Source organism: Euphorbia lathyris, chromosome 1 (genome assembly GCF_963576675.1).
Source record: "Euphorbia lathyris chromosome 1, ddEupLath1.1, whole genome shotgun sequence".
Taxonomy (NCBI): Eukaryota; Viridiplantae; Streptophyta; class Magnoliopsida; order Malpighiales; family Euphorbiaceae; genus Euphorbia; species Euphorbia lathyris.
Window position 1 is genome coordinate 97322550 of NC_088910.1, and position 16763 is coordinate 97339312.

Consider the following 16763-nt stretch of genomic DNA (forward strand, 5'->3'; position numbering starts at 1 on the left):
TTTTGATTGATAAAAAGTTGTCTAATCCTTACAAAAATGGGGGTTTAAATACTTCCCCTAATGATAACAAAAGACGAGGACTACCCCTACTAGGGTTACACTAAGGTTACCAACAAAAGGGTAAAATAGGTGATACGCCCCGACAATTCAGTACAAAGGTACATGTACGGATTGTCAGGGTTGTTGGTGAATTCCTTCGGGAGAAAGTAAACCTGGAGATCCGCCCAGGAGTAGCCTGAGGATCCTCCCCTAGTCAGTTGTTGATACGCCTCCTTGTGTACTCCTAGATCCGTCCCGCTCGTATGTTCTTGGGATCCGCCCTCCTAGGTACCACCTCCGTGGATGTGATGTTTGAGGATCCGCCATCTAAGGATCCGCCAGGACGCGCGTGATCAGTGATCCCAGTTAGGATGTCCGCATCATTCTCTCCTTCTTTAAAAGATTTCGACACTGATTCGTCCTTGTTGAACTTCAAAGGGCCATCCGGCTTCCACGGGCTAAGGTCACGGATGTTGAACGCTGGTGAGATTTTACCAAGCCAATTCGGCAATGCTATGTGATAGGCATTGGCGTTGACCTTTTTGGTGACCTTATATGGCCCGTATTTCCTAGGCCGAAGCTTGCTGCTTGGGGCGTTGGCGAGTCTCTCTTTGCCCAAGTATACCATAACCTCATCCCTAACTTCAAACTGTAGGTCCCTGCGGTGCTCATCCGCCTTAGCCTTTAATTTCTGATTTCTCCTCATCTTAGGCCAGAAATAACGGGAACTCACTGCTTCATATGTCTTGTATCGCCCAAAATGCCCTCCCAGGGATCCGCCATGTAGATCACGAACAACCTTCTCGCGGATGGAAGTGCAGGGTAAACAAAGTTGGTTGCCCCTCATGAGATACTCATCCATCAGGTGATACGCCCCATCCCCATGCTAGTGCTGACACTTTTCCCAAATACTGCCAAAATCAAGATCCGCCAAGTATTCTCCTCGGATGTGTTCAAAACAATCGGTCTCCAGATTTACTGTCTTTATTAGTGACACCCTTCGACTCAAGGCGTCCGCCACCTTGTTCTGTTTTCCAGCCTTATGGATAAGCTTATAGGGGAACTTATCTATGAAGGCGGACCACCGGGCATGCATGGAGCTTCGAAGTTGCTTCTGACTTCCCAGGTACTTGAGAGCTTGATGGTCAGTGTAGAGGATGAATTCTTTCCCCACCAAGTAATGTTCCCACACTTTCAACGCCCTTACTACAACATAAAATTCTTGATCATACGTGGCCCACTTTTGCCTTGCCTCACAGAGCTTCTCACTGAAATACGCAATGGGCCTCTTTTCTTGCATCAGGACACCACCAATCCCAACTCCACTGGCATCACACTCAACCTCGAACAGTTTATCAAAATTGGGATACGCTAGCACGGGCGCTGTACTCAACTTTTCCTTGATCAGGGCGAAGCTCTCCTCTTGGGCATCCGCCCACTCGAAACCCCTTCCCTTCTTCAAACATTCTGTCAATGGGGCGACTATGGAACTGAAGTTTTTAATGAATCACTGATAAAAGGTTGCTAGCCCATGAAAACTCCTGATGTCCCCCACGTTCCTCGGAGTAGGCCATTCTCGGATAGCTCTTACCTTCTCCCCATCAACTTGGACTCCATCGCCACTGACCACGAACCCAAGGAAAACCAGGCTCTCCATGACAAAATCACACTTCTTAGTGTTGGCGTATAGCTGGTGTTTCCTTAACAGGTCAAATATTGTCCGCAAGTGCTCCACATGTTCTGCCAAGGTCTGTCTATGAATCAAAATATCATCAAAATACACAACTACCAATTTGCCAATTACCGGGCGGAGCACCTGATTCATCAGCCTCATAAATGTACTGGGGGCGTTAGTCATCCCGAATGGCATTACTAACCACTCATACAATCCATCTCGGGTCTTGAAAGCAGTCTTCCACTCATCCCCAGCTCGAACCCGTATTTGATGATAGCCACTCCTGAGGTCAATCTTGGAGAAGACTTTGGATCCGCCAAGCTGATCCAGCATATCCTCCAACCTTGGGATTGGGAACTTGTATTTGATGGTGATCTTGTTAATGGCCCTGCTGTCAACACACATCCACCAAGACCCATCCTTCTTGGGTGTAAGTAAAGCTGGAACGGCGCAAGGACTCATGCTCTCCCTAACGTATCCCATCTCGATGAGTTCTTGCACTTTCTGTCTCATGATGTCATTCTCCTTCGGGCTCATTCGATAATGTGGGAGGCTTGGTAAGCTAGCCCCAGGCACAAGATCGATATGATGTTGGATGTCCCTCAAAGGTGGTAACCCACTTGGCAGCTCTTCAGGGAATAGATCTTGATATTCGCCAAGTAGGCGGGTCACTTCATTCGGCATCTCCCTTTCGCCCCTTTGGGAGGATTCGTGATTCGCCTTCACCATCACAACATACACCATCTGGCTCTCCTCACAATTGCTAACGAATGATTTGTGTGTGGGGCAGACCACCAAGGTAGACTTCTCATCGGCCTTTGGTTCTCTCATCATTGGCGTAAGTACGAACTTCACCCCATCCTTCATAAATCTATAAGTGTTCCTTCTTCCGGCATGGATGGCGTCATTATCATATTGCCATGGTCTGTCCAATAATAGGTGGCAGACATCCATATCGACCACGTCACAGCAGACTTTATCCCTATACTCCCCGATCTCAATAGGGACCTTACACTTCTGGGTCACTCTGGGTTCACCCACATCCTTGATCCATCCAACTCTGTAGGGTTCAGGATGCGCCTCCGCCAACAATCCAAATTTCCGAACGGCGCTGCTGCTCACAATGTTCTCCTGGCTACCACTATCAATTATTACGTTGCATCGCCCACTGTTCACAAGACAGCGGGTCCTGAATAGTTGGTGCCTCTGATCGCCCTCTACCCGGCTGGAGACTAATAATCGCCGTATCACATGAATGGCGTGTCTCTCCTCATCCGCCTCGTCATCGTATTCCCCTAAGGGTTCACAAAACACTTCTTCCCCCTCTTCATAATCATCTTCATATCTTTCCACTATGTTGGCGCTCTTCCGCCTAGGACACTCGTTGGACCTATGGCCTGGCTCATTGCACCTGAAACATTTAAAAGGGGTTGGCCTGGCGTACGGGTTGTTGCTCTTAGGTGGTATGGGTACCTCCTTGTAAGGCCTAGTATCTCCCCCAGATCCTCTTCCAACGTTGCTAAACTTTGCCCCACTAGCACTCGCCACCTGTTTGCCTTTGTCAGAGGGCTTCACATTGCCTCCTCCTCTAGGCGTATACTCAACAGTGGCGGATCTCCTGGATCTCCCGGTTAGTTGGGATTCAGCCTTGAGGGCTAAATTCCTGGCATCTTGCACCCGAACCACCATCTGTGTGCCAATACGATCCTAGATGTTGTATCTCAACCATTCGAGATACCTAGAGGTCTTTTGGCTTTCAGTTTCTGACAAGTTGGCCCTTGCCGAAAGCCTCAAGAACTCTGAAGTATATTCATGGACACTTCGGGTCCCCTGAGAGCATCCCCTGTAGGAGCTAAAAATATACTGTTCATAATCCGGCGGTAAGAACCGCTCCCTCAACATCGTCTTCATCCGTAGCCAAGATCTAATCGGATCTCTGCCCCCTCTTCTTCTTTCTTCCCTCATCTGATCCCACCAAACTGATGCGCCACCCTTCAAGCGATACGCCACCAGCCTTACTTTCCTCTCATCAGGAATCCCAGCATACTCAAAGAAACGTTCCACTTCCGATAACCAGTCTAAGAATCCCTCTATATCCAGTTCGCCTCCGAAAGACGGTAAGTCTATTTTTAGCTTAAAGGCATCATCTCTATCAAAGTTTCCTAGATCTTGGTTTGTCCTAGCAACGCCCACACGTCTGTTGTCAACCGGACCAACATCCCTCATAGTCCGAAAGGCACCATCATCCCCAATATCTTCAAAGTCATCACTATCACTATCAGCATTATGAACAAGAACAAAGTCGGGTCTTCTTACCTCAGGATCCCTAGGACCCATTCGTGGAAGTTGGACATTTGCCAATGGAAATCTGGGTGGTGTGGGTTGCCTTTGGGGTCGTTGTTCAAGGACTCCTTCCTTCCTCTGGCCTGACTCTCCGGCGGCTGGTCTGACCAAGGCACGGACCTCCAGTCTGAGGTTTTCCAGGGAAGTGGTTAACTCCTGGAACCGTTGGTCGGTTTGCTTCTGCCGCTCGATGCTGGCCTGGATTTGTTCCGCGAGGTGCTCTCTCAGCTCCTCATATCTCCGGTCGCTGGCTTCCATAGAATCTTGCGGTTGTCGGGGTTGAACCATTGCCAAAAGAAGTTTCGGGTCAGGAAACGATCGGCTCTGATACCAACTGATACAGATTGAAAGCGATAAATGAAAGTTTTAATCGTAAACCAACAAAAAGGTTCTTCTCTAGCTAAACTAGAAGGAGTGAATCCCAATAAACAAGGTATAAACCTTAGGTTCTCAAAGAGAATGATTTTGATTGATAAAAAGTTGTCTAATCCTTACAAAAATGGGGGTTTAAATACTTCCCCTAATGATAACAAAAGACGAGGACTACCCCTACTAGGGTTACACTAAGGTTACCAACAAAAGGGTAAAATAGGTGATACGCCCCGACAATTCAGTACAAAGGTACAAGTACGGATTGTCAGGGTTGTTGGTGAATTCCTTCGGGAGAAAGTAAACCTGGAGATCCGCCCAGGAGTAGCCTGAGGATCCTCCCCTGGTCAGTTGTTGATACGCCTCCTTGTGTACTCTTAGATCCGCCCCGCTCGTATGTTCTTGGGATCCGCCCTCCTAGGTACCACCTCCGTGGATGTGATGTCTGAGGATCCGTCCGCCATCTAAGGATCCGCCAGGACGCGCGTGATCAGTGATCCCAGTTAGGATGTCCGCATCACAGATTTAGCTTTAGAGAATGGAACTCGACTTTTTATTCACTTAGGAAAAAACTGTTGAACATGTAAATTCTGTCGAATCTGTTCAAGTTTGAGCTCCATAAACTCCGCCTCTGTTTTCTTTGTCAATAGAGCAGCCAACAAATAATATATTAAATGCAATTAGTCAGCACCATTTCACTTTGCTAGCAATCTGCAGATAAAAATCAATCAATAACTACAGTAAGTACACATAAATTTGACAACATAATGCTAAGATATACACATATACATAGAAATGCAACACATAAGCATTTCTTATTCTTCTTTTTTTTATCATTCAACACAAGTATTTCATAGATTATTGTTTCTGGTTGCTCAATAGTATATCTTAAATAATAATTTTCCAAACACTTGATGATGATGTAAGAAACTCCTATGTACAGCAGAAAAACAAAAAAAAACATTATCAACTCTAGTTTGTAACATTTCTTCATCTTCCTTTGTGATTCCCAAGTTCAGAGAACACAGTGTGAGACCTGAACCTCTCAGCATCAGATTGTGCAAGACTCCTTCCCCCGCTACTAAACGTGCTTCCTAAATCCCCCTTTTCTCCGCATGAACCACTAAACAAATCTTCGTCGTGGTCATCATCATCATCATTATCAGGAGCGGCTTCTCTTGGCATCAAAAATGGACTTTCACTTTCCTGCTCCACCTCTACCACCTCGCTGCCTCTAATCCTGTTACTTTGCGCAGTTTCTTGCAAATGCAATGCCATTTCAAGCTCCATTACTACATCACCCATTGTTGGCCTTTCTGTTCCTTGATCACGCACGCAACTATCACAAATCTCACCAAACTTCACCAGGCACACAGGGTCAATATCTCCCACCAAATTGGGGTCCATTATCTGACCAAGAACACCTCTTCTGTAGCACATTCTACCCCAATCACACAGATTCACTTGCTCTCTCGGCAGCCCTGGGATCACTGGAGGCCTGCCACACAACACTTCAAACAAAACCACTCCAAAAGAGTACACATCAGATTTTTCAGTGAGGTGCTGCCTACGGTAATACTCTGGATCAACATACCCAAAGCTACCCCTCACTACTGTGCTGACATGGGTTTGCGACTCACTCGTCGGTCCCATCCGAGATAGACCGAAGTCTGAAACCTTGGCCACCCAATTCTCGTCGACTAATATGTTCATTGACTTGACATCCCGGTGAATGATTGGGTGCTTCGCGCCTGTATGGAGGTAATGCAGTCCTCGTGCAGCTCCGATGCACATTTCAAGCCTCTTCTTCCATGGAAGAGGAGGGTTCTTGGTCTTGTATAGATGATCACGGAGTGCTCCACGCTGCATATATTCGTAGACGAGTATCATCTCACCCGGATCATCACAATATCCTATAAGAGATACCAGATGTTGGTGGCGAAGTTGTGGGAGCAGCTGAATCTCTGTTCGGAACTCTTTAGCTCCTTGTTTTGATGATGAATGTAAGCGCTTTATAGCTACCAGAGTGACACCATCGTCAATTAAGCCTTTATAAACATTTCCAAACCCCCCGGAGCCAATCACAAATTCATCATCAAATGTGGCTGTTGCAACTTCGATCTCAAATATGGAGAATTGACGAAAATGGTTACAAGCAGCAGAGGTTCGGAGCTGAAAGGACTTTGCCTTAATGCTCTTAGCAGCAGAGGCATTTAGTCTCCTCTGCTTACATATAAAGAACAAAGTAACAACAGAAACAGATAGTACTAATATACCACAAAACAGAAATCCAACAACTTTAATTACTTTCACAGGACCTAATTTGCTTTTCATTTTGCTGTTTTCTTCAGAACTTGGTGAAACTGAAGGAACTGCAATTCGTGGAGGATTTTGATTGGATCCTGCTAAACTTCCGACTGAATTATTCAACTTAATTATCTCTAAACCGTTCAAGAATGCATCATTCGTACTCGGTTTTGGGATAATATCGGTGAATGGATGTAGTGCAATCCATAAACTTCCTTTTGGTACCCAAACCACATAATCTTTGTACATCGGAATATACGTACCGCCAGTCAAGTAAATCACATTTGTTTGCTCCTCTGCTGTTTGGTTGTTGATGAATATGGAAAATACCACGGTATTAGAAACATTGACCTCTAATCGAGTCTCACAAAAGTGAAGGCGAACAAGATAATTAAACCCAGAATCAACAGAAAATACCCAGGTGAGATTGTAATTCAGATTAAGCATCGGATTCCTACCCATTGATCGAATGGTACTATATACCAATTCCGGAGCAACGAAAGCAGGTGTACTACTTGTATACTTTATCGAAACATTATCAGAACTTTTAGACACCAATCCAAGTCCTGCACCATAGATATAATCCGAATCTTGAACCCATGTCCTGTACATTCCTGTATCATATATGCTATCAATATATGCTCCACCAACGTTCATCCGGTAAACAGTTTCAAAAGCGTAACTGCTATCCAAATAGAAAAGGTAATTGCTCCCAACAAATTTCAATGGAATGTTACTGCGTGTATAAAGATCGTCAGGGATAGAAACAATTTCTATACCGTTTATGAAGGCAGAAGAATTTAGAGATGGATTAAATGTCAAATTAAGACTTTGATTTTCTCCTACTGTGATTATAAACTCTCTCATACCATGTTCAAACGGAGGCTGAGTTGCTGATCGGAGCGTGTAATTGTTGGCCTTAACGGAGAAAAGGGATTCAGATGTGTTGAAATTGGAGTAAGAAGCAGCAGGATTGAAGTAGAGTCGTAGGAATTTTGGGCCAGGGGAGACAGGAAAGGTGTAGGTGAATGTTGAATTGAAAAAACGAGCAGTCGTATATGGAACTTGGGAGATGGATGGATGTTGTTTAGTGAGTTGAAGGGAAATTGATGTGGTCTCGGAGTTAGAAGGAAGAAATTTGGAAGTGGCATCGGCATCCCAGTATCGTCCGTCAAGTGAAGTGGACCTAGAAGATGCGCCACAGTTGAGGAGTATAAGATCGGTGGCTGTGTATGCCAGAGAATTTGTAACGGTGGTGATAAGGGGGAGGAGGTGAAGAAGAAGAAGAAGCAGGCAGATACATAGATGATTGCTGGGATACATCACCGTAAGAACAACTTTGAAAGCAGGCCACAGAAAAGTCGCATTTAGTTTGGATATCACATTGTCAATCTATCGGTAGAAGGAAAGATACTTACAAAAATCACACTATCAACTGACTTTTTGGTTTTCTAAACCATTACTCACGGTAAGATTTAAAAGTCATCAAATATGAGTTTAAAACTATACTTAGGTCCTCAAACTATTAAAGTCACGGATCAAACTCTTCATATATATATATATATATAAATTTTTTTTTTTTTTTTTTGGGAACAGAGCGAGTTTAGAAGCCGACATCCCAATCAGGTTGGCACCCTGTATCCTAAACCCGCACCAACAGCCCAAAGATCTTATTGAAAATCAGTCTAGAAAACACAAACGTGAGCTAAACTATAACGATCATATAAAATAAAAGAATGACAGAAATATGGTGACAATGGGACTATAACCGAACGTTCCTTTAACAAGCCGATGACATATGTGGAGTCCGATTCGATCCAAAGACGGTGTCAACCCTTCATAGTAATATCCATTGCGAGAATTACTGCTTTTAATTCTGTCACGTGAGCGGAAGCCGAGTTGATTCCGAATGCGAAACAACCCCGAGCAAAACCCCTCGAGGTTCTAAAAATCCCGACAGCCCCTCGAGGTTCTTAATTCATTTAGAAATCAACAATTGACTCACTATGATTTAGACCTTATTTGTCAAATAACTATTAATTGTTAGCTGGTAGCTCATTACATTAGTTATTAGCTTATTATCTTTTTAGTTAGCCGATTTGACTAAATTGTGTAAACTTGTTTAGTAAAACTTAACTGATTATTAATTACTGTTTGTGTAAAATGACGAATAAGAACATGATAAATTCTTTATTTGGGGCTAAAAGGTAATAATTAGGGGTAAAAATGTCTTTCAGAAGAGACGGAGCAATAAGGCTGCTTTAGGAATTCAAAGTTCAAAAGGGTTAAATGCACCATTGGTTAGTCAACTTACATGGTTGTCTCAAAATGGTCACTGAACTTCAATTTGTCTCAATAAAATCACTGAACTTTGACCTTTGTCTCAATTAGGTCACTCCGGTCATTTTTCTGGTCTGAGGTCGCCGGAATGATGACGTGTCCAACATGTCATCTTACTAATGACATGTGGCTGCCACGTCACTGCCAACTGGCTGCCACATGTCTTTTTTATGAATTTTTTTTTTAACTTTTAACTCTTCCAAAATTATCTAAATATAATTAGAGTTAAAATCACATTAACACTAATTCGATAACTTATGATTCTAATTCTAGATTCTCAAAAAAAGAAAGAAAAACCCTTAGACTTCTTCATTCTCAAAATCCAGAACATTCTCCTCTTCTCACCCTAACCATTACGATTCCAACACCAACACTGGAATGCTTTTAAGTATTCCGCCCCTCAAGTTTGTTCATATTCTTCCATTCCCAAACGCCAGTCAGTTCTGATAGCCAACGTCAGACTGCTTTCAAGATTTCCGTTGGTGAAGTTCGGTTTCTAAGTTTTTGGAGGAAGCGATGGAAAAAAACCAAACAACTGGTATGTGATTGTTCGAATATAATTTGTGAATAAATAATTAATTAGAAGGAACTGAACCACCATTAAACCGTGATTTTTCAGCTTTTGGGTTTGATTTCATATATAATGGTGGGTTTAATTTTGTGAATCAAGTTATGTTCAAAAGTTTAAGGAACTGAACCACCATTATATATCATTTTTATACACATTTCATAATTTAGTATCATATATTCTCCCAGTTGTTTACTTTGAAACCTATTATGTGGCTTATGCGTTTTTTTTTCAATTTGATGTTTTCATACCTGTTTTGGATTGTCTCATGTGTTTGTTTTACTTTAATTGTTTTTCTTTGATGCAAGGGAAAATCTTCAATCATTTATGTTGTTTGGTGTTTCTAATTTGTATAATTAGCTGTTTGTAACGTCTTATAGCTTATCAATTTTTTGTTTTCGATCTAATTGAAGTTGAAGTTCCAATCCAAGTGCCTGGAGACATGTGCGAAGAGGGGACTGAAATGGGGAACGAAGGAAGACATGAAAGTGAAGGTGGTACTCTTGGTGCCGAAGAAGATAACGATGAATTTGTGGATGATGACTATGACATCCCATACGGGGATGACGACTACAACGAAGTGGTACAAGAAATAGCGAAGAAGAAGAATGATAGAGATGGGGTAGGAATTACAACCACATCAATTGGAAGGCCATACAAAGTAGATAAAAGTAAAGGGAAGAGGCCTATAATTTTTGATGATGTTTCTGATGGAGATACAGATTATGCACAATCTGATGAGTTGCACACTGGATCAGATTCAGATGAAGAACAGAGGCCTAAGTTCAGCGAGTTCAACATACAACGAGATTGTTATGATCCGGCATTTGAATTGGGTATGCTGTTTGGGAACTTTAAGGAATTCAAGACTGCTGTTAGGAATTGGTCAATAAAAAATAGATTTCAACTTCTGTTTAAAACCAATGATAGTGAAAGATGCATACCCACTTGTCGCAATGACACTAATGAACAAACATGCAAGTTCAGAATCTATGCTTCTAAGGTGAATAGAAAAGATCCTAATGATCATACGGTGCAAATTAGAGCATTAAACTTGAAGCACACATGCAGTAAAGTGTTCAAAAATAGGTTTGCAAATGCAGAATGGTTGGCAAATAAATATTATGACCAATTCAAAAATGACATCGATTGGTCACTCAATGGAATTATCGTTGCTGTTCAAAGAGATACAACGTACACGATCACTAGACAAATTGCTTACCGGGTAAAGGAATTTGCGAAGAAGTGGATTCGAGGTGAAGAGAAGGAACAATACTCGAAGCTTCTTAACTATCAATGAGATATTGAACAGACTAATCCAGGATCAACCGTTCAGGTTCGAAGAGATATGGGGGTTGTTAGTCGATTTTATATGTGTTTGAATCCATTAAAGGAAGGGTTCAAAAAATCTGGAAGACCACTGGTATGTATTGATGGGTGTTTCCTTAAAGGAACTTATGGAGGTCAACTATTGTCTGTTGTGACCATTGATCCTAATGACTGCATCTACCCAATTGCTTAGGCTGTGGTAACGACTGAGAGTACTGACACTTGGACTTGGTTCCTAGATTTGCTTGAACAAGACTTGAATTTGTTCAATGACTCTAGAATAACATTCATGAGTGATGGCCAGAAGGTAATAGTTATATTATGTCATATGTTCAATTTCTATTACGTTTCTTGCCATAAGTGTTATTTCCATATGTGTTACTCCATCTGTTTCATATTACATGTCGTTTTAGAGAGTTGCATAGAAATTAAGGATATTAGAGGAAAAACATTATTGCCTTCTATTTATTGATTCCACTATTTATTTATCCTATAATAAGTACATTATGCTAATTAATTTTTTATAAACTCACGTTTTATAGCAGGAAAAAAGATGACTGAACGCGTACTGATCATATAAAATGACATGTAATATGAAACAAAAAATAGTCTCTAAAAAGACATGTAATATGAAACGGAGGTAGTATAATATAATGATGTCATTGGTATTGTAGGGGTTAATACGGGCTGTTCATGATTTATTTCCCGAAGCCGAGCATCGTCACTGTGTACGCCACATATACACTAACTTTAGGGAGCGTTTCAGAGGGAAGATACTTAAAGACTTATTATGGAACTGCGCAAGGGCAAGTTATGTTCAAAAGTTTAATAGAGCCCTTGAAGCTCTGAAAGCTAAAAACATAGAGGCATATGAGTGGTTGTTGCATCCTGATAGACCAACTTACAGTTGGACTAGAGCCTATTTTAGGACACACACACACTGTGATATGTTGTTAAATAATCTATGTGAGTGTTTCAATAAGTATATTTTGGATGCTCGTGGACTGCCTATAATCAGTTTGAATGAAGCGGTGAAAGTAAAGATCATGCGAAGGGTGAAGAGGAAAAAGGATCAGATGGAGAAATACAAAGGCAAAATATGTCCGAAGGTGCAAGTGAAACTTAACAAGTTAATTGACATTGCTGCATACCATCAGCCAGAATTTTCAAGTGGACCGCAAGTTTCGGTCACTGCTCCTGGTGGACCTTATATTGTTAACCTCGAAGAAAAGACATGCACGTGTAGAAGGTGGCAATTGACTGGTTTGCCTTGTAGTCATGCAATATGTAGTATAAGACACAACAATCAAAGAGTGGAAGATTTTGTGTCTGAGTGCTACCATGTGTCTACATTTATGGAGATGTACAGTAACTACATTAACCTGACAAACAGTGAAGAATTGGGGCCTGAAGTTGAAAATCCAGGGTGGTTGTTTCCACCACCGGAGATAAAGAGGAAAAGAGGGAGAAAGAAGACAGCACGCAGGAAAGATCCAGAAGAAATTGAGAAAGCTAAAGAATCAAGAAGGAATGCAAACAACCAAGCAAGAGAGGATGACATTGTTGATGTTGGTATTTCAAATAAGTTGAGTAAGAGAGGTTTGATCAAGATGAGATGCAGTATGTGTGGAAAGGAAGGTCACAATAAAAGACATCATGCAGCTGGTGGTAAAAAGGTGCGAGTACGATGTAAAATGGCATCATAGGTATAAATTTCAAAATTTTGGACAAAATATTGACTTAGATTCATATAATTCTATTAAATTGACTTATGTTTTTGCTTATTGGATAGACTATTGGTCAAAACAGTGAGACAACATATAGTTCGAATGTTGGTCGAAACACCGAGACTAATGTTGGTCGAAACACCGAGACAACACAAAGGACGAATGCTCCAAATATATCTGAAAATAGAACGCAGGTAATGTAAATTAATTATGTTCATAAGATATTTTTATAATGTTCACACATAATTTTTTACCACTAGCAGCCATCTATTGATCATGGATGCAGTACACAAGGAATTGATGTGTCCAAAATTCATTCACAGGTAAATTATGTCTATTTATATTGTTTAGTAAGTCTTAATACAACTTGGTAGGTTCCTAACCCCTGATTTCTCTGTAGGTTGATACTGGAATTGCTTTTGAATCTACCCAAGAATCTCATAATTTTATTTTATGTGATCCTACATTAAAAAAGTATGTGAGATCCCCACAGCCCCATCCAATACAGATCATTCGCGCCAGTCCGATACATGGCCTACACTCCCGTCCAAAGAAATTGTTTAAAGGCACAAAGGAGATTGCATCAAGATATATGGAGCAGAAAAGAAATTAGCTCAATAATATACTGTTTTTTTTACCACCATAAACATTTTTTTGTGCATAGGATTGATTGGTGTGTTATTTTGTATGGTAGAATTTTGAGCAGATAGATGAATTTTTTTAGGTTATTTTGCTGATATTTTGTGTAAAAAACTCTTCCTGACTTAATAAGCCAGAAGGTTATTCAATGGGGTTATTTTTTAGCAAATTCTTTGTTTTGGTAGATATGTGTGAGATTTTTGTTATTGTTTATATAAATATTATTTGATTAGTCTTGATGAGTTTAAAGACAATTATTGATAGATAAAATATATAATTTAGTGTTTTTATTCACCTATTTAGAGTTTCACATAGGTAAAAAATAAAATGGAGTTATTTTTGAGCAAAAAATTAATGTGATTTCCGATTATTTTTTAATAAAAATTATTTTTAAAGATAAAAAATTATTATTTTTTCATATAAAGTAAAAAAAAAAAATTATAAAAAATATATTTTTTTATTAAAAAATGACATGTGGCAGTTAAGTGGCGCTGATGTGGATGACATGTGTCATTTTGGTCAAAGTTTTGACTTCCGGTAAGATGACATATCAAACACGTCATCATTCCGGCGACCCCAGACCAGAAAAATGACCGGAGTGACCTAATTGAGACAAAGGTCAAAGTTCAGTGATTTTATTGAGACAAATTGAAGTTCAGTGACCATTTTGAGACAACCATATAAGTTGAGTGACCAATGGTGTATTTAACCCAAGTTCAAAATACAAACCTTATAGACTAATCAACTTCTCCCTCCCCACGATCTCTCTGTCTACTCTCTCATCCACAATAGTAGTACTAACAACTAGTGTCCATACACAATCACATTGACAACAAGGCCCTCCATGATATATGAGTTTGTCTTCTCTGACCAGAAGTAGCCACTGCTATTCTTGAAGCTCGCTCATAACAAATGATTGTTTTTTTTTTATCTTTTAAATTATGGAGTGTGTTGAATATATTTTTTTTGTCTTATTATATGCGATTTATTATACTCTTTTATCATGAATCCGGTTAAATCTCGCCAAAGCTCGAGTCGGTCAAATCTTGGTCAAGCTCGGCTCGAAACATTAACAAATCAATACCGAATCTACATAGGTTATGTATCAATTCGGTTCATTAAGACCGATATGCTTAAGTGATCTACCCCAATCTATCGAGAACTAGAAAAAGGGCATTGGCCTTGAAAAGAGAGAAGCATATGCTTCCATAGGGAGATGCTATAGACACTATAATTGGGGGCTATACTACATGTTCCTACAAAGATCAATCTTTGATATGCATACGGTTTTTGCGCGATATTGAAGATACAAGCATAAAGGAAGAACCTTGATGATAGTTACAGAGGAAGAAGAAGAAGTTCAAACGAACAAGAAGAAAGGGAGAAAGCCTTTTGGCTTTCCTTCTCGAAAATAGAAGAAATAAAGTTCAATAAATCACTCAAGTACAAATCACAAGACTTCAAAGATCATATACACGTAAACAAGTTGTCCAATGGCGTTTTTGTCATTCTACTTCAACTAGGGCAGATTCATCTTTTTCATTATGTTGGTATATTTTAGAAGAAGTCCACCAGCTTATAGTAGCATCAACCACACTCAATTACTTCACAGGAACATCTCCACCATCCATCACAATGGTTGTGATCAAATGGTAGATATTAAAACACTTGTCCTTTTTTTCTCGTTGCACATTAAGTTTACTTGATTGGCAAACCTAGCATTTAGATATAAATGCAATAGTTAGTTATGTTAATTCCTTAATGAGAAATTAAAGATTTTGAACTTTACCTCATTCAATCTTCATACGCGATGCTATTTGAAAGTGACTTATGAATGTTAGATTTAAGTTCAATAATACTCTTGAAAATATAAATTGATGGAAGGCATATAGCGACGCTATCAGTTGGTCGCCAAAGACTTGAGGAAATCTCGACACCACACGAGAGAAGTTTGACTTAACACAAGTTTATCCCGTGAAACTAGACAAATGGTAAAACTTCTGAAAAGGGAATTGTTGCATTCGTAGTCATGGAACTCATTTTTCTAGCTCCATTAGCGGTAATACTAATAAGGAATAAAAATAAAATTTAATAAGAAGAAGAAGAAAAAAAAAACAGTCATCGCCAGTGATGCTATTAACTTTTGAGACAAATAATAGAATTACTCATGAAATGAATACAAAATAGGGCATTCTTATAGAAGCAGATACGTAGTTATGAGTATTGAAAGCTGAAGTAAATTAGGAAATTCTGCATCTGGTGTAAACGCTACAAGGTCGATATGTTGGACGGATAGTTCTTATACAATTCTGATAAACAGCTTGATTGCAAATTGACTGCCTCCCAAGAGCTCCATAAGAAATGTACATTTTGCTACCCCCTAAAGAAGAGGGATCACAGGGATCTGATTCCTCACAGGATGTTTCTTCAGTATTATTCAGCAGTAGCAGAATCAAGAACAAGAGTAATTGCATCTTCTTCATCGTTTAATTGTTTTGGTTCAACCTCATAGGACTGACTAAATCATGTTATTTATTATGTGGATAGTAGAGGATAATATGTGAAAGACTCTGATTTTTCGGTTGACTTGGTCATTTCGTCTTCAATAATACAGCTTGGTCCCATTTGACAATGATATCTCCACTTGCGGATTGTGCTCTCTCGGAGTACAAGATACGCCATTTACACTGTTGTTACTCTTCCCTTATAAACAAACAAAAGACATTAAAGCTGAAGTGGGAATTCAACAGTAAATTGAAATCAATTTCAATTTTGGTGTTTTATCAATTTGTCCCTCTAATTCAATGTTTTTGTTCTTAGCTTCACTTCTTTCAAACGGTGTCGCTCAAACACAAATTTAAAGGGTAAATTACATCCATGGCCATTAAACTTTACTCATTTAATATTGTAGCCACTGAACTTTAATTATTAACAGTATGACCATTGAACTTTACACTTTTTAACACCCGTGGCCACTCAACGTCTTAAAACGACCGTTGACGGTAAAATAAAACAATCGAAGAGTTAATGATATTCTAAGGAACTTTAATTCTTGAAAATTTTCGTTTTGAGATAGTGAATTTTTAGAAAGAAAAAGCTCCAAAAAATATGATTTTGGAAAATAAAAAATATGATTTCATTGTAAATGTCATTCTCAACAACTTTAATTCTTGAATATTCTCATTGGAGATCGTTAACAGTTATTTTGAGGACTTGGTTAAAGTTGAGTGACCACCGGGGTTAAAAAAGTGTAAAGTTTAGTGGTCATACCGTTAAGAATTGAAGTTCAGTGACCACAATGTTAAAATGGATAAAGTTCAATAGTCATGGGTGTAATTTACCCTAAATTGAAATCAATTTCAATTTTAGTATTTTACCAATTTGTCTCTCTAATTTCCATTCAACGCTTTTGTCTACGGTTTTGTAT

General features: G+C 39.9%; 2 protein-coding genes across 3 annotated transcripts; one reads left to right on the forward strand and one right to left on the reverse strand.

Moving 5' to 3' along the window:
• Positions 1-5344: 5344 nt before the first annotated feature.
• On the reverse strand, positions 5345-8196 carry LOC136208209 (receptor-like protein kinase FERONIA). Its single transcript, XM_065999007.1, has one exon. It carries the CDS (start codon positions 8054-8056, stop codon positions 5417-5419), a length of 2640 nt encoding a protein of 879 aa, XP_065855079.1. The 5' UTR covers positions 8057-8196; the 3' UTR covers positions 5345-5416.
• Positions 8197-9335: 1139 nt separating this feature from the next.
• LOC136208218 (uncharacterized) lies at positions 9336-13510 on the forward strand. 2 transcript variants are annotated; one of them, XM_065999011.1, is made up of 6 exons: positions 9336-9611; positions 10055-11277; positions 11645-12646; positions 12763-12891; positions 12961-13020; positions 13098-13510. In XM_065999011.1, exons 2-6 carry the CDS (start codon positions 11260-11262, stop codon positions 13308-13310), a joined length of 1422 nt encoding a protein of 473 aa, XP_065855083.1. In that variant the 5' UTR covers positions 9336-9611; positions 10055-11259; the 3' UTR covers positions 13311-13510. The 2 variants fall into 2 exon arrangements, with proteins under 2 accessions (XP_065855083.1, XP_065855085.1); XM_065999013.1 differs by having other exon boundaries at positions 11989-12646.
• The last annotated feature ends 3253 nt before the right edge of the window (positions 13511-16763 follow it).